The sequence below is a fragment of the Parasteatoda tepidariorum genome, chromosome 6 (genome assembly GCF_043381705.1).
Source record: "Parasteatoda tepidariorum isolate YZ-2023 chromosome 6, CAS_Ptep_4.0, whole genome shotgun sequence".
NCBI lineage: Eukaryota > Metazoa > Arthropoda > Arachnida > Araneae > Theridiidae > Parasteatoda > Parasteatoda tepidariorum.
The window spans coordinates 41,988,912-42,012,392 of record NC_092209.1 but is presented as its reverse complement, the minus strand read 5'-3'; the positions used below and the strand labels follow the sequence as shown (position 1 = coordinate 42,012,392).

Here is a 23,481-nt window from a genome sequence, read left to right as displayed (position 1 = left end):
GCAAAAATAAGAAGGTTGGTGGCAGAATTGCTCTTTTGCAATAGATATTTAAAATAAAATATTGCTACTATAAATATTTTGCTTTTTGAGAGCACCTTGTCTTATATTCTGGAGCTTTTTGACTCACGAAGATTGCGCATACATTGAGTTTTTGAGTCGCGTGTGAATCAATAGGAATTATATTAATTGCATAAAATAAATAAGAATGATAAGAAAAATAATATTAATCGCATATAAAGAAACTATATATTAATCATTAGCAAATGTCAATAATAGTTTTAGATAGAAAAGTGTTAGTTTCTGTTTACATAAGTCGTTCACAAAATATATCTGGCAACGAATCAGCTGTGTTGGTAAAATTTGTGATTGCATGTTGACGTCATTTATTTTTAGCCTTTAGAAATATAACAAAATGAAAATTTGCTTTTTTTTCTGACTTTAGATATGCTTTAAAAAACTTACATTTAGATCGTCATCTTAAATCAAGAATTTAGTGAATGTATTTATGCGTTAAGCTAAATTATTAAAAATGGACATCGACAGAGATCTTGATGCTGGTCTATTGCAGCAATTCAGCTGCTTGGGAACAACAGATAGAGAAGTCCTCATTTCGCAGCTTCAAAAACTTTTAGGAGATCAATTGAATCCTGCTGGATGTGCTTTCTTTCTGGACATGAATAATTGGTTTGTTTCAATGAATGCATCTTTTAACAAATTAAATTCGCATAATTTTGTTTTCTTTTTTTGCGTAAAATTAAAAATTAATTTGTTTTGTGAATAGATTAAATTTTGCCTAAATAGTTTTTTAAAAATACATTTATTTTTGCATTATAATTACTCTATTTTTTCATATTTTTTAATTTTTGAATTATGTTTCTTCTTTTCTTTTATGAATGAGTTGTTCTGCGTACCACTCAAACGATAGTCTAATACCTTATTTTAAATATTTTTTGTCTTATATAAATATTTAATTGATATTTCGAGAAAAATTAGCAATTGAGTGCCCCTCCTATTTTGCCGATATTTTTTTCATGTACATACAGAAAAATGGACTACTAAGTTAAAATTTTTTATTAAGATATCAATATAAATAATTGGAAAATGAAAGATTTTGTACTCAGTAAAAGCTCTAAGGTGCAGTGCTCAATATAAGTGGCACTCGATTCTATACTCTAATAGAAATCTCTTCCATTTTGATTATTTCTAGCAATATTTAATTCTTGCCAAGGTGAAAATAGTGCCCTTTTTGAAAGCCATAATTTCTTGTTATAGTAACAATTAGTTGAATACCTGTTCTTAGTTCGATAAGAAAATAAAATAGAATCAATCAACACTACCAAATCATGTAATCTGAATGATGAATAATAAAGTTAAAATAATTCCAATGTTTTTTATTTATTATTTATTACTCTTCATGAGGCTTTACATTATTAGATTAAATGAAACTCTTATTTAGTAGTTCATGCCATTAGAAAATAGGGAAAATTACAGAGAAGTGGAGTTTTCTAATAATAAGAGATTGACACTTGACAGAGAAATTATAGAAAAATGGAACATTTTGTGTATTGTTAAGTCAGCAAAGTGCAGTGCACAATGTAAGGGGTACTCTACATTCTAATTAAAAAAAAATTTCCATGATTTTTAGCAATATTTAATTGTTGCTGAGAAAATTTTTTATCTTTTTTAAAAATCATGTTTTCTTGTTATATTATCAACTATAACAAGAAAACCGTATACTCGACTGTTCTTTGAACCATATTTTTAACAGATTTTGAACTTTTATCACCACTGTTAAAATTTTAGGTTTTAAAGCTGAATTCACTTGCTCTACTCATTAGCAAATATTTTTTGAACTTATTGTTATATTTTATGATATAACTACTTATGCTTAATTAAAAGAAAAGGAATAATAATTCTTGTGTTTACATTAAGAACTGCATCAATTCGTAATAGCTTATTTAATTAAATATAAACATATGCTTTTGCTTACATTAAGATCTTTATTTTATATGTTAACTTATTTAATTAAATATTTACATTTTATGAAACTTTGTTCTGAAAACTTTAAACATAAATATTGTAACAAAAATATTTCAGAATAAAAACACCATATTCATAATAATTGCTGGACTCATTTTTACTAAAATTGGCTAACTTCTGTGGATATTTCATTAACTCACTCAATTAATGGGGCAAACATTTAAAATAGGAGACAAATTCTGTAGCACAGAGTTAGTGAAACATGTTAACAGCCAGGGTTGGCAAGATTTTGCCGCAGGTGGAAAAAACCATGGTAAATACCGGTAAAAACCGTCCTGGCAAAAACCTATATTTTCCAAGATGAGAGGACAAAAACACATTTTTGATACAAAATTATTCCTAAAATTGAAATATATACTATGAATATAAATAATTACAAAAAAATTAACAAAACTATTATTCCATAATTAAATGATAATGTATCATTTTAGTAGTTTAAAACATTATTGATTGGAAAATTTGTGATTATTCTCTTTTTTCCAGTGAAATGAACTTATTTTAAATTAATACAAATATAATTTAAAGCATAAAATATCTATCAACATGTGTAGTTAATTATTGTACAAATAATAATTTTTTATAATAAATAATAGTATTATACAAATAATAATATTTATTTGTAAAAAAACATTTATTTTAGGATTCTAAAATGAAAAGAGATCAAAAACTTTCAATCTTTTAAAAATTATTACCCTTAGGTATATTTATTAATATGTTAAAAATAATTTTTCATGTAATGTGTCAAAATTATTATTCCTTACGATTGATTTAAATTTGTTTCAAGTATTTTGTAATAATATTTAATCAGCAATTTAGATAATTTGGTTTTTGCCGGTTTTTACCAGTTTTTGCCGGTTTTTGCCACTGTCCTGGCAAAAACCCCTTTTTGCTGGCAAAAACTCCAACCCTGTTAACAGCTATTCAAACTTTTTCCCTCTACATGAAGAATTGAGATTTTTCTTTTTTTTACTGGTAATGTCTTCCTTCATTTTTTATGTAAACAAAAGATTCAGAGCTAAATAAATTTTTTAATAAAAATCTTTCATTTCTAATGTAAATTATCATAAACTAGAATTGTGCTTACTACTCTATTGTATGTTATAATTTTTTTAATTGAAATAGCATTCATTGAAATGCATAGGTGAACTGAGAATCTGACTAGGGAAATTAATATGTGGTCAAACTAGATTCTTTAAGAATAAAGATTTGAAAATAGTGAATGGGATATTATTAAATACACTTTATTTAATAATACCTACTATTTGGGGGATATTTCAATCTTGGTATCTGTCCAGAAGTCAGGGTTATGATTTTACCCAATCGATTTTTCAATTGTTTATATTTTATAATAAGTTAAAATACAGCTACTAGCATAGAAATATTTAAATTTCCATTACTTCTATATTCTGTGCTTTGAAATTTTTAATTAATCTTGTTAAAAACACTAATTGGAAATTGCAAAAAATTTTCACAAAATTTGAGATATTAATTCACAAAATAATTTAAACTAATTTTATAACAAGATATAATGTTTAGAGTTTCAATTCAATAAGATGTTGAAGTATTTTTTGAATAATATTTCCTCTACAATGATATTTTTAAAATAGGACACCTCATACCTACTAATTGGGGAAATACTTGTTTTTGGATTCTTGTTCTAATGGATTCTTGTTTTTGGATTCTTATTCTGATTTTTTGATGTTGAAATTCTAGAGATTATTCTAGAAGCCCTGTTTCAGTGTATGTAACATAGGACGCAATAACATAGTTGGAAAAGTATTGTAATGCAACATTGCATATATATTTCATGTTAAAAATTAATGTCTTTCATTTGAATTAAAATAAATAATTTATTTCTTCAATTGAACATTTAGTAGTTTTTCATAATTCTACTATAATTAAAATTCTACAAATAATTAGACTCTACTACTAACTTTAAAATAATTAGTTCTAATTTATCAACATTAATGACATTTGTAATAAAATGTGGTTAAAGTTATGGTTATTAATGGCTTGATTATTAATTAAATTAATGGTATATGGGTGATTCTCAGGAAATAGGACAATTCACTGTCCCTTGCTCCAAGATCTTATAATACTATAAGAACTTTTTTTTAAAAAAAATTAATAAATAGCATTGCTGTTAGCATTTTAAAATGACTTTGCGCTAGCATTGACTGTTTTGTATAGTTAAAAAATTTAATTGAACTTCAAAATTTTATGTTTCTGGCATGTCACAAACAATGTTTCCAATAATAACTAGCTTCAAAACTTCCCATAAATTTTTCAGTATCTAATTATTTTTTTTTTCTTAACCAGTGTAAGCATTTCAAAAATATACGCAGAGGGTATTATTTACAAAAACATCGTTTAAAAAAAAAAATTCTGTCAAGAATTTGTTTGTCACAAGAAAATCTCATTTTCGTGGCTACTTTTTTTTAGTGGTTTATAACCAATATAGATAGGGCCAGAAATCAATATCTTATGTTAATAGATTGATTAGATACTGTCCTATATGAACATGTCTTGTTGCATGAATAAAAAACCAATTTTCTGGTTCAAAATCTATTTCAAAAATTTTTTCAAGGTGAGTAGGTTTTTGGGTTGTCATTTTCCTGACTTCTCGAAATCATTAATAACATAAACTACATAGATTTATCTGAGTTATTTTAAGTAATTTTGTTGTTTTCTGCAGAATATCTAGGTCGCCATAGGCCAAAATAAAATGGTGAATTTGTCATTTTCCTGGCTTATGAATGCCAGGACATTGAAGTGTTACCAGAATTTTTTTTTAACTACTAATACTGTAAGGAGGGAAAGCAAATATTAACATAATACCAAGTTTATGTATGATTGTAATATGTTTGGATGTAATCAAAGTTATTTATTTAATGATTGATTATTATACACAATTTTATTCTTTTCATATCAGCTACAAAAAAAATTTTGATTCTTTCTACTGTGGATAAAAAGAATTAAGCAATTTAGGGTCTATCTAACATAAAGGCTTAAGTTGAGTTACTTACTATTTACTTAAAATGACTGTTTTTTAAACTTCTGTATGTCATTTTCCTGGCATTCAAGATATGGTGAATTTCTATTTTATTTTTTTTCTCAAGCAAATGTCAGTAAACTACACTGCTGTCTGTAAGATATTAATAAGTGTATCTAAAGAAGTAATACAAAAAAATAATTTAGATTATTTTGAAGACTTTAAATTTGAAATTTTTTTTTGGCCCGAATTGTCATGTTTAAAAAGAATCACCCATATATTAATGCAGTAAGATTTATCTAAGACTTTAAAGAATAAAAAAATGGTGAAAAACTAATCATTTTTTTGATGAATCAAATCTTGAAATGATGAAAAACTTATTGTCAGAAAAAAAATCCTAATTAAACCTTGAAAAAAACAATGAAACTCAGTGGGTTGGGTTTCTTCTGAAAAAACCTATTTTTTTTGCAACCATGTTTGCAATTTTTATTACCATGTTCATTTTTTTTTAAACAAAAGTTTCATGCACTAAAAAATAGGGATCCATTCTCAAGATTTGCCAGACGTGAATGAGAAAAACAAAAGTAACCTGAAAAAATCTGTATCTAAAGAAAAATGGAAAATAAAAGTGAAAAACAAATGTAGAAAAACTGTGTTTAGCTTGCAATGAAACCGAGAATGAATATGTTGTCAATCCAACCTTGGTTAACAACATATTCATTCTCGGTTTCATCGGACAAAACAAACACGCTTTAAAATTTTGACTAACTAAAGGAACATAGTGGATGAGTCCACTATCAAGAGTGTGGTAAATCATCTATTGCTGTTGTGCATTTTTGGAATCTTAAGGGATAAATTTAATACATTGTCGACTTCAGTTGCATCAGATAAACCAGGCATTTAAAATTTTGACTAAGAGAATATAATAGATACATCCATTATTAAAATTGCAGTAAATCATCTATTGCTTAGCAATGGATTTCTCAGAACTTTGTGATCGACAAATATTTCTTGTCGACCACATAGTCGTTTAAGATTATCTTAAAGTTCGCTTCCTGCTACAGCGATATTATTTTACTATTTTTGGGGGATAATGCCAAATATATATAGCTTTCTAGCATCCAAATTTATTTGCCTAATTTTTTCGAAATTTCGTCTACCCCTATATTTAGAGGATTAGGAATCCAAATATGTAAAAATAATCTATGAATATTCAGAGAAAGTACATTTTTGTGTCTGATTTTGTAACTTGATTAATAGTTAGTACTAATTAATTAGCATATTGGAGGTCACTCCCTTGAACCATTAGAATTGACATTTAATATGTAAAAATCGGATCATTAAAACTAAAGTTATTATGAGTGATATCTTTTTTAGTTTTGCGTACTGTACATGGAGAAAAAGAATTGAAAATTTTATAATAAAATATATGTCATGAATTCAAGGACTTGAGAATAAAATAATATCTGTCTAGAAAAGTTAAAAAAAAAATTCTGAGTTAAAGAACTGATGGTTTTGATTTTTCGTTATAGTTTATTGAAGAATCATTCACTAATAAATTTTTGCAGTGTTTTTTTTTTTTCTTCTTTTTTTTCAACTAAGTTGAGGTTTCTATGTCCAGTTTTGCTGCCTAAGTCCTTCATATTTACATTGCTTAAAAATAGTTTTAACTTCATGCAGTGTTAGATGAAAGATTATCTTGTTAGATGAAAATTTGCTAACTAATAACATTCTAGTGTAAAATAATTTTAACATTTGTTGAAGCAGGGCGACCTTTTGATCTACTTGTATTAAAATATATCAGTTCTCTCGTTGAAAGTTTAAAAAAGTGTTTGTAAATTTTTTTTTTAATTCCAGGTTTCTTCTTATGTCTGTCTTGTGTCGCTCAGCAATAATAATAATTTTAAAAAAATTCTGAATGTTTATTTTATTTTATAATTTATTACTCTGAATTTGATATTTTTCACTCTATGAGACGTCATTTCAATAAAAATATATAGTTAAAAAATTTCCTGGACCAAAATTAGGCTTCGTATAATTGTTTCTCAAGTAATTTTATTTCACTTGTTTTACTTGTTCTTTAATTTATGCCTGATGTAAACCAAAATTCATGATTTTTTTTGATTTATAAAATTTTTATTTTTATTTTATTTAAATTGGATGTTTTTGATTTTTATTCAAATGCACTGTAAGAACTTTGATTTATGATTAAAAAAACTTTATAAATGTTTAATCAAAATTAAATTAATATTAAAACTATATTAGACAATATTTAAGAAGCTGTAGCTACCTATAAAATTTTTTTATTATAATGCATAACTTTGAATGCATAGCAACCATTTTGAAGCAAATGCATAATTGAAATTTAAAGACTAGATGAAATAGAGAGTGTAAAGAATACTTTAACTATTAAAACAAAGTTTCAATTAGCAATTCATAATTTTAATTTAAAATTGTGAATTCTTTTTTTTTTTCTCTTTAAAATGACAAAATAAATGTAACAGATTTTGTTTCAAAAAATAAATAAATATTTAATCTATATAATTTTATATTAAAATATTCATTTTTAATTCGATATCAAAATCGATAAGTTAAGCTAAAAAATTTTTAAAAAAAATCTATGTACTCATTGGAATTTTTTTCACAAAATTTCTTTATAGAAAATATGTCAAAGATACTATAAACATATTATGAGAAAAAAATACTTATTGATAAAAGAGACAGCACACTAATTCTGGGTTATTTAATTTAATAGAATGACACTATATCAGAAAAAAAATATCTGAATTCATCAGCATTTTTTTCCTTTCTATGTTTGGCATATTAAGGTAATTTCTTTTTAATGTAACTTCAAGCTTTAGAAATATGCATTTTCCACCAATAAAATGTAATGTAGATTTTAATTCTTTTTCAATCAAAAGGTAGAATTTTAATTAGCATTATTTGTATTTTTTTGTGAAAAAAATTCATGTTTATTAATTACTTTCTACAGCTATGCAAGTCAATATTAGACAGCATTAAATGTTTACTTTAATCAGTACTTTCAATCTCAGCAATCAAAAGATTTTTAAAAATGTTATTCCAAATGTGTTGGAATTTAACACACACCAAGAAAGAAAGTAATTTTGTTAACTACAATTAATAATGCAGCAATTTATTTAAAATAAATTTTAAAACTAAGAAAATAAAAATAAAAAAAGTATAAATGATTTAAAACACTGTTTTTTTACTTTTTAAATCAATATATATATATATATATATATATATATATAAAATCAGTTGATTTAAATCATTGATTATTTTAAAAAAATCATTTAATTTAAATCAAGCTGATTTAAATCCCTGTTATAAACAAGAGCAAACCCTGTTATAAACACATTCTATACAGTTGCATTTAATGATTCAGTGTTTTGCTAGAAATTACTAACTATATTATTTAACATTCCAGGAATTTACAAGCTGCCGTTTGTTCATATTTTGACTTTGATTCACCAAAGGATAAGTTACCCAGAATGGCATTTGTTAGAGATGTCACCATTGGTGAAGGAGAAGCAGTTCCACCTAATATGAAATTTGTAAAAACTTGGAAGATTCAAAATCCTAGTAAGTTAGTAGGGATATTATTTGTTATGTATTTGCGCCCTTTTTTTCCCCTTCACTAACGGTTAAGGAATTTCCCGGTTTTGATTAGTAGTGGATTTTCATGTTAACTTGTAAGTGATGTGCAAAATCAATTAATTACATATTGTGATTTATACTCAGTCGTATAAAAATTCACACATCATGATTCATATTTGCGTGACTTAAAGATCTCTCATGCGATTTTTTTGAAGCAATTAAAAAAATTAATGATTGCAATTCATATTAACGCAATTTTTAAATCTTTAATTGCGAGTTGTATTCTTTTAATTTAAAAACTGCACATCGTGATTCTTAGCCATCCAAATTATAAATTACACACTATGATTCTTATTCTTGCAATAAAAATTTACATATTGCATTTCATTTTCCGTATTTCAAATTTAACAAGTTAACTTGATTTTAAAATGTTGGCAATACCAATTCTATGGATTAAGAGGAAAAAAAAGTTAGTTCTGTAAATAGCCTACTTATAGTTCAGAACATAACATTTAAATTCGATGTTCACACAGATAATCAAAAAATATTAATTTTTGTATCATTTTCCTGAATCTATTTTTTTCTTTTTCTTTTATTACTTAGGAATGGTCCAAATGTCTGTCAAGAATTGAGATATTTTTATTTCCTTTAAACAATAAAGCTTACAATTTTAATAATTTATTCATTTATACTTAATGTAAGTTTTAAAATTTCATAAAATAAGACATATAACAATTCTTTATTTCTGGAAATTAAAATGAAATTTATAATTTTATGATAAAGCAGAAATTAACCTCAATCGATTAATATATTTTTCCTTTTACATACTTTTTTCTTGAAAATTTCATTTTTTGTTCAGGAAACCGCAGTTAACCCTGATTATATTTGGTTGCCAAAAAAATTTACTTAATTGGAATTATGTTTGAAAAAAATTAAAGACCAAAACATGTAAATTAAGTTTTATGCACCTGATTTTTATTGTAAAATGTAAGGAGTATGATTCACTCTCAGAACATCCAGTATTAATTTTAGATTAAAATGCTTCAATTTTTCGGATATAACACTCGTTTTTTAGATATGCATTTCAAGCATTATAAAATCAATTTGTTTATAAATTTTAACTGCTGTAATTAATTTTCAAAATTAATTCTAATTTCATAAAAAAATTATACGAATTAATATTCTGATGTATTTAAATTTTTTCAATAAAATATATCACTTTCCAGTTCCAGAAATTCTTTGGAATAATTGCATGAAATCTGTTCATTTGATTAAGGATTACTTAGTTATTTTTTCTTTCGTTTTTTTTCCGCTGATTGTAACAATTTTTTTCTTCATTCATTTAAAGAATAAATAAATAAATATTTTATTAAGTAAATATTAAATAAATAAATATTTCATTTAACTAAAGGTGATGAGCGATGGCCTCCAGGATGCTGTTTACGCTTTACATCTGGTGATCAAATGGGTCTCACAGAGAGAGTTTTAGTTGAGGCATTAGGACCTCATGAACTGACAGATGTATCTGTTCAAATGACAAGTCCTCAAGCACCTGGAATGTATCAAGGGCAATGGAGAATGAGTACTGCTACAGGACAGTTTTTTGGAGGCAAGTAATTTCTTCTATTGAAAGTTGAATTATTTGTTATAAATATCTTTCCTTTGTTCTTTTCCAAGCTTATAGCATATATTTTAATCTGAAGTTGTCATAATTATTTTTCTAGCTTTCTAAATTATATTACATTTTCTCATTAAAATTCCTAAGTTTTCAGATACGTGATGCTCATTTTTTGAAATCAAAGATCCAAATGAGGTATTGCTAAGTTCCATTGTATGACACTTTATCTCTCTTCTGGATATGTGCGATCCTAGAAAGCAATCGATTTCAACAATGCATGAAATTTGTCATAGAAAGTCATGATTTTCATTGAAAAAAATGGTGCAAAATCTAAGTAACTGCCAGTTCATCATGGATTTGAGATCAATAATCTTACTTAAGCTAGTTTTTATTCATTCATAATTTAAGTACAAAATGGGTGTCACTCCCCCCATCATAACATTGTTGCATTTGTTTTTCTATTTATTTCAATATAACAACTTTGGGCTAAGTTCTGTAAAATCTTATTCTGGTTATTTCTTTTCAAATAGTATTTGAAAGAAGTTGCAATTTATTTACCTTTTTATTTATTAGCGTGATTTTGATTGATTCATGTCGGGAGAAAATTTTATTCGTTTTTCAATTCATGTCACTTGAATTAGTTATTAATTGTTATTTAAGTGTTATTTTGTGTATTGTTTTTATTAGCATGGTTTCGACCATCATAGCGAGAACTATTAGTTTAACACTATTGTGTTTCATTTTCAATTCATTTTCAATGTAATGAATTATTTAGTGCTAATCTTATTCTGCTCATTTCTTCTTTTATAAATATTGTTTTAAAGAAGTTGCACTTTATTTACCCATGTATTTAATAGTATGATCTTGATTGATTCATAGCATGACAACATTGACATATTCCATTTCATTTCACTTGAATTTAGAATAAATTGTTATTTTATGTTTTTTTGTATATATTTTTATTAGTATAATTTCGATAAATTTGTTATGAGGAAAATTAGTATAACATTGTCATGTTCATTTTTCAATATAATGAATTGTTTAGTGCTAATTTTATTCTGCTACTTTTTTCTTTTATAAATATTGTTTGTTATGAGATGAAATTTATTTGTGTTTTTATTTATTAGTCAAATTTTGATTGAATTGTTGCAGAAGAGCACTATTATGTTCATATTTAAATTTCCTTTTGATACTACTGGTTCAAATTGAAAGTTCATTAACATATTCACCAAATAAGTGCAACTTTGATAATTTTGTTGCAGGAGCAGCTTTAACATTGTTGCTTTCATTTTTCAGTCTTATTTACTTAATTATCAAGTGCTATTTTTAAACCTTACTTAGTTAATATAGTATGAAATGAGTTGCAATTTATTTAAAATTTGTTTATTAGTATGATTTTGACCAATTTGCTCTATTTAAATGTATTACAATACATTCAATTCTCAATCTGTTTCAACCTATGTATATAGTTCTTAATATTATTTGTCCCATATCCTATTTTGAATAACTTGTCTGGAAGAGCATGAACTGTTAAAAAGTTTGCTATATTATAATTTAAATTTTACTTCTGAATGTATCATATTTCTTTAGAATTTCAGAGGTTAAATAGTAACTAAGTATATTTTAACTGATTTTGAATATTTCCCCTTGTCAGCAAAAATAATCTAGTTACCCATGTAAATCATTGAAAGCTGTTTTCAAAAGTATTTTAAATTGAATTTATTTTCTGAATTTATCTCTTGAATTTATTTTCTTAAATTTTTTTTCAAGTAATCTTTGCCCATTTAATAAAAATATTGTTTTGTTATCTGCATTTAATGTATATCATTACCTGCATTTAATGTATAATGTAATGTATATCTGCACTCTTTGTTGCAACATTTAGTTCATATGTTAATTTTTTTCTACTTCAAAATTTATTTTTATTATTGTATTTGAATACACATACGTATAAATTTTAAAGTGTTCATACTTTTCCCATCTTTTCATCATTATATGTTTAAATATCTGAGGTAAATGTTTTAAATTTTTTTAAAAGTAAACAGCCTTTATCAAGCAATTTTAATCATCAAGCTCATTTGTAGTATTTTTGTACTTCATCAAGATTTTTTTCATTATTAGCATTTCATTCATGTTCATAAAATACGCTGACCTTTCTGTTTTTAGCATCTAATATTTTAAAGATTTTATCAAGATAGTTACAAATGTAGTAGTTATACGTTAGAAAGTTAGAAGTGTAAATACTACTGACTTTATTTATCAAATTTATTCTTAGATTTAATTAATTTATTTTTCCTTTCATGTTATTAGCTCACTATCATCTAATTAGTTCATTTTTTGCTTTGAATTTAAGCTTTTCTCTGCTTTATTTTTTATGTTCTGGAAATAAGGCTTTCTTGGATTTTGATAAATTGTATTTTTTTTTTAAAGTAAAGAAAGTAAAAGCTGGAATTGAAATATCTTTTAAACTTTGATATTTGCTTTTGAATTATTGCAACAATCTTAAGCATGCATATTTTCAGCAAAACTTAGATTCTTCAAGGGCATGTAATTTCAGCTGGATACTCGATACTGAATATTTAAAGTATGGTAATTTACAAACAGCTTGAAATATATTAGGCTAAGTAATGAGTTATATATTTTCTTGTTATTCTTAAAGTATATGTGCTCATTTCAATAATACCTTCTTAGTCTGACTCATGGCAAAGTGATAATAATGATCTTGCTAATAATTGGATTGTAATAGGCCAATTAGCTTGGGCATATACATTTGGAACGAATAAAAATTTTTATAGGAAATGAATGTGTTTATATAATTTAATTAGTGAAATTAAAAACTTCTCTTGTAATAAAAGATGTCAGAATAATTTGTTTTTATATTGTTCAAATATAAAATAGTTCATTTAAATATCACAATTTTACATTAATTAAAACTTTTTGTTTGTGCACATATTTTTCAGTTTTGGTTTTTTTTGGTGTGCTGTTATGCTGATACATTATAATAAACCCTTTTATTTGTAACTTGCAGAAGTGATATGGGTTATTGTCACCGTGGCTGAAGGTGGCTTACTTAGTATAACTCAGCAGATGGATGCCTTTCATCATCTTGGATCTCCACCAAGGACATCAGTAGTGTCTCAAAATCCTTTTTCATCCCATGCAAAATTTGGAGGTAACATATGTATATGAATCTTTTTCAAATGTGTTTAGATTGTAAAGCTCCACAGTGAAAATATTATGTGACATTCTATTGAAACTGATAAAATTAAATTTGGAATGTATCGAAACATTAGAAAGCTGTTTGTAGATTTTTTTCCGAATGACAACAACCTTAATCCTGGCTATGGCAAAGTGGTTAAGATGCTGAATTATTGTTGAGAAGGACTGTGATTTTATCCTTGTTGAAAGCTTAAAGACCAGGACAATCCAGCTTCAGATTCACTCAACTTGTCTGAGAAGTAAAAGCATCCAGTGTGCAATGCTGACCCCTTTGCCATATTCCAACAATGTTTTCGAAATTTTGGCTCTTTCCCAAGGTTTTTCAAATTAATTCTCATATATTTAATCTGTCGTAACAACTACGATTTTCGAATTTGATCTATCGTTTATTGAAAGGTTTGATTCGTGACGATTCTATTGTAATTTCACATCATTTAATGATAGTTTGTTTAAGAGTTATTTATACTTTTTTCAGCCTTTTTCACATGGTTTCATAAATCCCAATATTATTAATACAATGTTGTTAAAAGTACAAATTTCGATTTTCTAACACATTCGATTCGTGATAGTTCATCTATTATTTCCTGTCATTTGCTGATATATTTTCAAAAGCTATTTAGCATTTTTAGGCCCTTTTCACATGGTTTTGCAAATTTTGATGTTTTTAGAGTGTCATTATGATAATTGAACTTGAGTTAGCACTGTTTGATGTATTCAATTCTTGACAAATCCATCATAATTTTGCATCGTTAGATGATAAATAATTTTTTACAAATTTAAATTTTGTGAAGGGGTTCTTTTCTAAAATTTGAATTTTGTAAAGGGGAACATCAATTTCTGCTTTTAATGTCAAAACTCAAGTTCAGTGCCCATTATTATACTGAGAGTTTGATTACAGTGCATATTTTATAATAGTAATAAGCAAGTCTTGGTCATAAGTAATATAAAGTTATAAGGTAATAGTGGTGACAGTGGAATGTTTCAGTAAAATATTGTATTTTAAGAGATCGTCTTTATCATAGTGATTAATTCGTAAATTAACTATTTATTAAATATAATAAATTCCCTTAATTTTCTGTGACATCATTTTTCTTTTTTTCTTCTTTTAATTAAAACCGAAGCATCTTAAAATATATGCTTAGTTTTTGTTTGCCAGCCGGCTTGCGTAGGTATATATGTAGTATTTATGCAGCAAGAATATATGTAGCCTTATGAACAAATATATATGTAGCATTTTTAAATAAAAAAAAAGTCTTTGAGGCTTTTCACATGTATTCTTTTTCAAAAAAGTTAAACCATTAAGTGGATAATTTTATCATCGTTTCTTTTAATAAATCCTTGAATTAAATTTTTTTGAACATAGGTTAAAAATTATTTTATTAAAAAGTAAATAAATAAGTAAATGAAAACTTAAAATGTTGATAATTCAAACCTTTAGACATATTTAATTAATTTCTTTACATTTTGGAATTTTAATGTTAAATTTTTTTCCTTCCAAACTCTATTAAAACTAGTTGGAAAAACAATTTTAAATTACTTATACTAGTTATGTAGTTTTTCTATATTTATTTTTGATTTAAAGGTGAGGGGCTGTTAGAGATTTTCTGAAACTTTTTATAATGAATAATTTGCTTTTTGCTTAATTTAAATAAATATCAATTTTCAGAAGTACCTACATCTATGGAAGCACTTTCAGATTCTCAAGTTATGCCACATCTTTCATCTACGAATGGGGATAATTCATATACTCATCAAAATAGTATAGCATCGCCATCACTAAGGGCTGATCATCAGGTATATTTGTTTATTATCCAAACATTTTAGTGTAAATATTTAAGTTTTAGATAAACTCCTATATAAGTTTTTTGTTAAAAAATAATTTATCAATCATTCAGAGTCAAAAATAAATGGCCCTTCTCACACTTTGAAAGAGAAGATAATTTTTACTTAAAAATAAACAATTACACTTTTAATTACACATGCTTTTAGTGTTTGCAAGTTATGTCTCTAATTTAGTTCTAACTATATATTTTTTTGTAATTTTTATTTTTGATAAAAAAAAAATCACTTGGAACTTTATCTCAAGTATAAAAGGTGCTGTTTCACTTTTTAATTCCCAGGTTCAAATAAATTCAGCTTCTTAAAAAAGCAGAATCTTGTAAATTATGAATATTTAGGTATCAGAGCAGGGCAAACATTGCATTCTGTTGGGCTTGAAACATATTCTCTTTGGGATATAGCTAATATATTTTTGATTTTTTTAAATGTTTATACTTAATTTTTATTGTCCACTTTGTGGATAACATTTAAAAAATCTTATTTTTTAATGTGATAGGGATAATTTGTGTGAAGGGATTCCTTGAAGTTGAAAGCTGAAACTTCTTAATCATTATTGAGTTTGATGCAGTTTTTTAACCTATCTTTTAATAGTTATAGAATAAGTTATGATTTCAAATTTAAGTAAATTAAGGTTTGATAAAAAAAAACTCTGGATTAAGACAAATTAAATAAGTTCAATTGAATTTTATGTAGCACAAAAATCTGATACTCAGAACTGATCATATTGACGATGTTATAAATAATATTTTATTATTTCTTTAACTTTGGCAATAAATTTAATCCATCCAATCTTTTCAATTTTGGAAAATAAATATGCTGTGTGGATAAAATCTTTTATAATAAAATCCTAATTAAGAAATAATAATAATTTGTTTGTTATAATTTTATGATAATTAAATTATAATTTAGAATGATATAAATGAAATTATATAAATAAAATTGTTCATTACTTGGGAATTTTTTTTTAGGATCTTGCATGGTTCTACAAATAATTTGCACAGCAATTTTTCCCAAATCACATAAAGTTTAAGAACTACAACCCAAAAATTATGTTTCGTGTATTTTGGAGCTAAGTGAAATAATTATTGTGAGATGTGATAAATTTTTAAAAATGTTTTTAACTAACAAAAATTACATATTTTTAAATGCATTTAGTATTTTTAAAGTAAAAGTAAAAATTAAAAGTATGAAATGGCCCAATTTTTCGAAAATAATTGTTAACATTTAAAAAAGGTGTTTATTAAAATGTGATTATAAATCTTTTAAAAATCTCTAATTTGTTGAATTTTATGACATTATAATAAGTAAATAGCTTATAATATTATATTATTATAGTTTGTAACCCTTTGTAGCCAGAATAAATTTTTGTTGGACGAATTTAATGTGTAGGTTAAAATGGTCAAAAAATAATTCTTTTTTTTAGGGATACACTTGAAAACATTTATTTTGAATTATACTCATTTTCAAAGTCTATTGCATTGTTCAATATCATGAGATCAGTATAATTCTCTGCTGTGAAGACAGAACTGAAATGATAATTTTCTAATGGCCAAGAAACGACATACAGCAGTTGTGGACTAAACTTAAATATTGTGTTAGCAAATAAAAGTTTTCTAATTTTTCAAATAAGTGCAATACAATTGAAACATTCAATTCAACAACGTGAGAACTCCATATAATTAATTGAAGAATACTTGTTTTCATACTGATTGATTCAATTGAAATAAGAATAATAATACGTAGATTCAAATTAAAGATTATAAATCTGTGATAATTTATGTTTTAAACAATCCAGAAAACCTGGTACAAAGTCAAGTGCAATAGATCATTTCTTTGTCTGACCTAAACATCCGGACCTGGATTGATTGTATAAACTATATTAAATTCACTTCCACAATGTCTATCTTTTTTTGGAAACTTTTCTAGAAACTCTTCGTTATTATTCCCTGATTTAAAATGTTTTTTTGAAGACTATTTCTTGGTTTCATACCTAATTTTTAATTTTAGGAATCACCACAGCAGTTCCTTGGGTCTCCAAATGTTACCCAGAATTTTTTAAAGAATGAATCATCTAATGAAGAAATGATTTCTTAATTTGTTCATGTTGAATTGAAACATTTGTATTTTGTGTGTTTTTTCTTTAATTTTCAGTCTTATCTTGAAATTGACATAATGAATTTTATTTTAAAAGCATATCTCTTTTAATATTTTGTTGGTTCTCTTACATTCTATTTATTGCAGTTCATCAAGTTAATATTAAACTTTGTAATCACTTTTAATGGAATTGGACTTTTTTATTTGTTATGTTTTCTTATTGCATTACATATTCACTTTTAAAAAAAATTATTTTAAGGGCCAAGTAAAACTTATCAGAGCAATATTTCCTAACATACTCTCTTTGTGTTAGTCTTTTTCTTAGACATTTAAAGCATAGTACCTTGATTACTCAAAGCATAACTACTAACTTTACTAAAATTTCTTGTAGACTGGTTGAATTTTCCAATTTTTTCTGTTTTAACCAAAAATCTCCTCTGCTTTGAAGCATCTTATTATCTAAATTATTATCTTTATTAGAAAATTATTGTCTAAATAATTTTCTAAGTTATTAAATAATTTTCTAAATATTTAAATAAGTATTTCTTCTAAATATTGTAGTTAATTTCATTTATAGTAATCAATTTGTAGCTACTTTTATTTTAACATACCATTTTTTTAAAATGCAGTTTCTTTATTATTAAATGTAAGTATATTTTATGCATCACAAAAGTATGCATTCAAAAATAATCTTAATAAAAAAAGATGTTAATCACAAAAGTTGTTTATTTAATAATATTAATCTATTTAATGTTAAGCAAAAATGAAATAAAAACGTTGCAGTTACTTTACATTTAGAGTTTTTAAGTGTAATATAGTTTTTATATTTTATTGACTGTAAAATCCTTAAAATTTAATGTGTCTTAAGTCTTTGAGACATTGTGCAATTTGTTAGCAAGAAATTTGTGTTTAATAAAATCATCTAGATAATTTTTTAAATTTATGTTTTATTTTTTTATGTTAGCAGCTTTATTCTTAAGTTATTAGGAAAAGACCTACTTTGAAAAGTTTAAATAGAGGTAACATCATTTTTCAATCTAATTTTAGTCACAAACTGAGAATCAAGATTTTTTTTGCTAATTTAATCCCGCATTTCAATCAAACCAATTTATCTTTTCTTGTCCACGCTTTTCAGTTCGCTACAAGTAAGATCTTTTTGCTTATCAAGACTTTGTTTAGATATGAGTACATGAAGTGCAATACTCATGACGTTGTAAATAATAAATATAGAAGAAAAATATTTTTGTTTAAGTGAATTAGGATGGCATATTATTGAAAAAGAAGAAATAAAATGTTAAGTTTACCTGTAAAAAAAACTCCAGAAATGGCTTTGGTTAGGAAAAGTATTGAAATGAAAGAAGTTCAGATAATCAAGATGCTAGTTTATTTCATACTTAGTATGATCATAATGTTTATGCTAATGATCATTTTAAGATTAAAATTAATTTTTTTAGAAAAAAGGAATAAAATGAATTTTTGATTTTCTTAACTTTTTGCACCGGGCACTTAACGTGCTACAGTATGTTATTCTGGTTTACTTGTTGGACCAGCTATAAACAAGAGGTTAAAATAAATTTATTTTTAGTGGTGAGTATGTCAAGTCTCAGCATATTTATTGTTATTAGTGACTGTCACATCAGCAACCAATTTCATAACTATTAGCAGTTTTACAATTCGAACTGTACTAAACATTATGTAAGGGTTTCCTTTTAACATTTATTAAAATAAAGTTTATTTTTGAATATTGTATTTGATATATTAAAATCATGTATCATATTGTTTAATTTGTTGATATAAAATATAGTACGATTTATATTAAAAATTGTGTATATTAAAATGTACAGTAGTGAAGAGAATGCTTGAGTTTTTACTTGATATGGTCTTGGATTTCATGCTATGGGACATTCTTGTTGTTCCTATCAGAAGGCCAACCATTGTTTGTTTGAAACTATTGTGTATGAGTTACAAAGTTTGCTTACCTGTTAACTTTCATGTTGTAAGAACAAATTTTTTGTCAATTTTGTAATAGTCAAGAAAATATTTCCAGGCAATCTATTGATTCTTCAAAAAAAGTTAAAGATTTAGATCTCCAACTTAAATTGCGTTGTGCCAAAATGTGAAGCTATGATAAAATTATTCAAAATGCTAATTAATATAGGCTTTTGATTTAATTCATATTTGGACCGAGTGCTTTGATAAAGACTGTAAATAGAATTTTAATAATTTGAGTTCTTGCATGGTTTTTAAGGAAAAATTTAGTTTAAAATATTTTGTGTTTTAGTTTAAAGGAGTTTTTTTTTCTATGTTGGTTATTAAAAAAAAAGTTTGATTTTTTTAATTCAAAAAAGTTTAATATTCCTATTTTTGCATTAAATTATAAATATTGGCGAATTTTGAACTTAGTTTGTGCTAATGTATTTTAACATACGCTAAAAAATATTTAGATTCTATAGACTATTTTCAATTAAACCATATTTCTATTGAATATAAACTAAATAGTTTATTTTCTTAGATAAATTGCTTTTAATGCTTTAAGCTCACATTCATTAAATAATCTTCAAATTACTTGTAAATTTATTATTTTTTGTTAAACAATTTAATATGCTATAATTGGGTATAATATAGCCTACGTCACAGGTTGTGTTGTTCCTACTAAATTTAACCCATGAACGGCATTTTCTGCGAGCCTAACTTCATGCCACAAATAAACAAACGAAGTGTTCGATCGTTTAAATAGCTGCTCGCCAGATTTTATTGCATTATAAAGAAAAGTTATTGAAACTAAATAAACAACAACAACTAAAACAAATAACAACAACTACTAATAACAATAACTAAATAAACAACAACTAAATTCCATTCGTTTAGCATTGCGTCATATGTTGTTCCTACTAAATCGAAGTAGTTGTGTTTTTTTCATATTATACCCAATTAAATACTTTTCAATTTTTATTCAGTATTTACAAAATTATTTTTCTGTGTGTGTGTTTAAATGCTTTTAAAATTTCCTATCTAAAAAATTATAACTTCACAACTGAACTCTTCAAATTTAAAACAAAGTGATTTTTCCATATCTTGTAAATTAGTTTTATTTTTCTTTCTTATAAAATCTAAAAGTTCAGTTAGTCAATAATTAATATATCAAGCTAATTTTATGCCATTTACATCAAGTTCTCTTTACTGAAAATTTGTTAGTCGTAATTTACCTTTTATATATATGCATACAAGAGTTGTATGAATGGTTCATACATCACATTGTAAAAACCTAACCATCAGTGTTTCAGCTCGCATAAGTACGGAGTGGTGACATCTGATGAAATTTAATTATATTTAGAGAATCCTTTGAATAGTGTGTGAGGTTTAAACTCATTTTATTTTCCTCATGGAATTTTTATTTGTAGGCCTAGCTATTGACACACAAATGTATGGATTTGTCTGGTCTTTGTTATCATTTCAGTATTTTTTATTATAGTCTTTGTCCTAGTTTTGTACTTACAATAATCTGCCAGAATGTTGAAAACTGTTTCTTTTGGTTTAGGTTGTTAAATGAATCAGTGTCAATGTGGAATTTTTTGTTGCATGTGTTTGTTAAAAAATTACATTTGTAAAAAAATATTTTAAACTATTTTATGTCATTTTTCCCTCTTTGTAAGCTATTCACTACTTTTAACATTTTTGTATATGGTAGTAAGCAGTTATTTTGAAAGCAAAATTTTATTTTTTGCACTTATGAAATTTAGCACTGTTTATTAGTTAAAGAAAAATATAGATCTTAATATGGATTTTTTTTTTTTTAAAGTGCACCAAAGTAGACTTAAAGCTTTATTTTTGTTTTTGATCTTCACTTTTTCAGTTTCAGGCATAAAATTTATCTTATATTTTGTCATTAGTAAAGCAGGAGGCCGATTTATTGGTTAGAAAAAAAAAATCAGGACCAATGAATCACTTTAAAAAAAAAAAAGGTTATGGCAATGTTTTTCAAGTAACTTCGCTCCACACTTAAACCAAACTTAGGCCTAGCCCTTGGATGAATTGCTTAGGACGAACTGCTTACTCATCTTAATATTCAGATTTGATCAAATTTTTAAATTCTGAATTTTCACTTGATGAGGGCAATTTACTCCAATTTCTCTGATTGCAGGACACAGTTTGAAGTCCCTTAACCAATCAGAGCTCATTTTGAGACATCTTCATTTAGATTGACCTTCATTAAAAATGCAGTTTCTTTTTTGCACTACAATGGATGGCCACAGAACTGGGAAAAGACTGGGAATTGAATCATTCTTAAAATGTCAGAGAATTTAACTAAAATACCCAAAATGGCTGGAAAAATGAATTAATTTGAATTTAAAGTTTCTAAAAGTTTAATATTTTTTCCCAGGAAATTGCGCTTGCAATATTTTTTATTTATTTTGACCTCTAATGGTAAGTATAAGTATTTTTTTTAAATAAGCAATAAGTGCATAAGGCATTACCGATAAACCAGAATGAAAACAATTGAAATTCTAAAAAAAATTAAGCAACTGTCAGGGAAATTTTTTTTCGTTTTGAGTGTTAGAGACCATCCTATCATTGAAACTAGGCAGAACCAGAACAAACCCTGAGCTGAGAAGAAATATCCTTTTCAAGAGTAAAAAAGAAAGTTTACGACCCCTGTAAGAGAATATGAAAATAGTTGTTAACAAAATTGTTTTGGAATAGGCTACGTTCCTCGATCAATTTGACTAATAGGTGTTCTAATAAATGGCTTTCTACTGTATCGCATTTCCAATAAAATTAAAAGATTTTCATTTCATCTCATTTTTATCCTAAATTTTTAATTTGAAATTAAAATTTATTTCAATATAAATTTAGTATAAAAATAATTTGTAAAAAAATAAAATGCACAATGCACTGATAAGTAACCTCTCAAGTTCGCATATTAATAAAATGATGTTTTCAGGAACATAAAATTAACGAAAGTTTTTGATGAATTAATTAGTATAAGGCGCTTGTTTACATATTTAATTGTTTTTAAATGATTGTTATTCATAATACTTGTTTAAAATTATTGAAATTCTTATCTCTGAACAGATTCATTTTTCTACAATATTGAATGTAAGTTTTTCACTATTTTTGATGCTGTTATAAAGAGGACAGTTGTATAACTAAGAATTTTTTCTGTGATAGCTATGAATATGAAATAAACTTATTTAAACTAATAGTAAGTGTATTGGTCTTTATATTTAGATTTTTTTAAAGGTTTGTTTTTAGTTTATCATTTGATATTTGTAAGTACTATATTTATAAATTTTTGTAATTAAAGTAAATCCTTAAATTCCAAGTAAATTTTAGATATTTTAAAATAGTTGCTTATCAGATACGATTATTTAGAGTTTGATTGTCTTAATTTTATCTCTTTGAAATGTAATTTATTAAAGCTTTGTAAAATTGTGCACTACTTTTCTGAAAGAATTTAAAATAAAGTGTGAAAGAATGTTTCTTGCCTATTTGTTCCTAGTTTTCAAAAGATGCCATAGAATGAATTGACTAAATCAAACAAATTTTTAGCTATATGAAAGTTTTATTTCTTAAACCTTATTTATAAATGAAGTATCAATAATTTTATGTAATTTAAATGTGAATTAATAAATCTTTGAATATATATTAAAATTTAAACAAGTCACTTATAAATTTTTAATCCTTTAAATCTTAAAACAAAAATCTGTATACAGTTTGTTAAAATAAGGTCCAGTACTGCAGATAGGAACTGCATCATTTTTATACCAGTTATGAAGTTTTAAAATTCGGAGAAATATTATAATTGAAATAAAATGAAAATGTGCTAACCTAGTTTACCGAAGGTCAAGGCAGACAAATTATGCAATTATGAAAATTTGTATGATAGTAAATATATAAACAGTACTGTTTGTCCTAATAGTATTTTTGAATAGGTAATTTAAGTCCTGTTTATTTTAGTATAGTACATTTGTTTTTATTTTAACTGCTAATGATTTAAAATTCCTTGTACATTGGAATCGCATTTTTTAAACGTTAAAGCTGAAACACTTATTTTGTTAAA

At 25.3% G+C, this 23,481-nt stretch overlaps 1 protein-coding gene across 1 annotated transcript; it reads left to right on the top strand.

The window, feature by feature from the left end:
- Positions 1-331: 331 nt before the first annotated feature.
- On the top strand, positions 332-22,898 carry LOC107438968 (protein ILRUN). The gene is made up of 6 exons (XM_016051396.4): positions 332-684; positions 8,481-8,635; positions 10,062-10,259; positions 13,297-13,440; positions 15,154-15,281; positions 17,334-22,898. The coding sequence occupies exons 1-6, from the start codon at positions 530-532 to the stop codon at positions 17,418-17,420; spliced, it is 867 nt and encodes a 288-aa protein (XP_015906882.1). The 5' UTR covers positions 332-529; the 3' UTR covers positions 17,421-22,898.
- Positions 22,899-23,481: the final 583 nt, after the last annotated feature.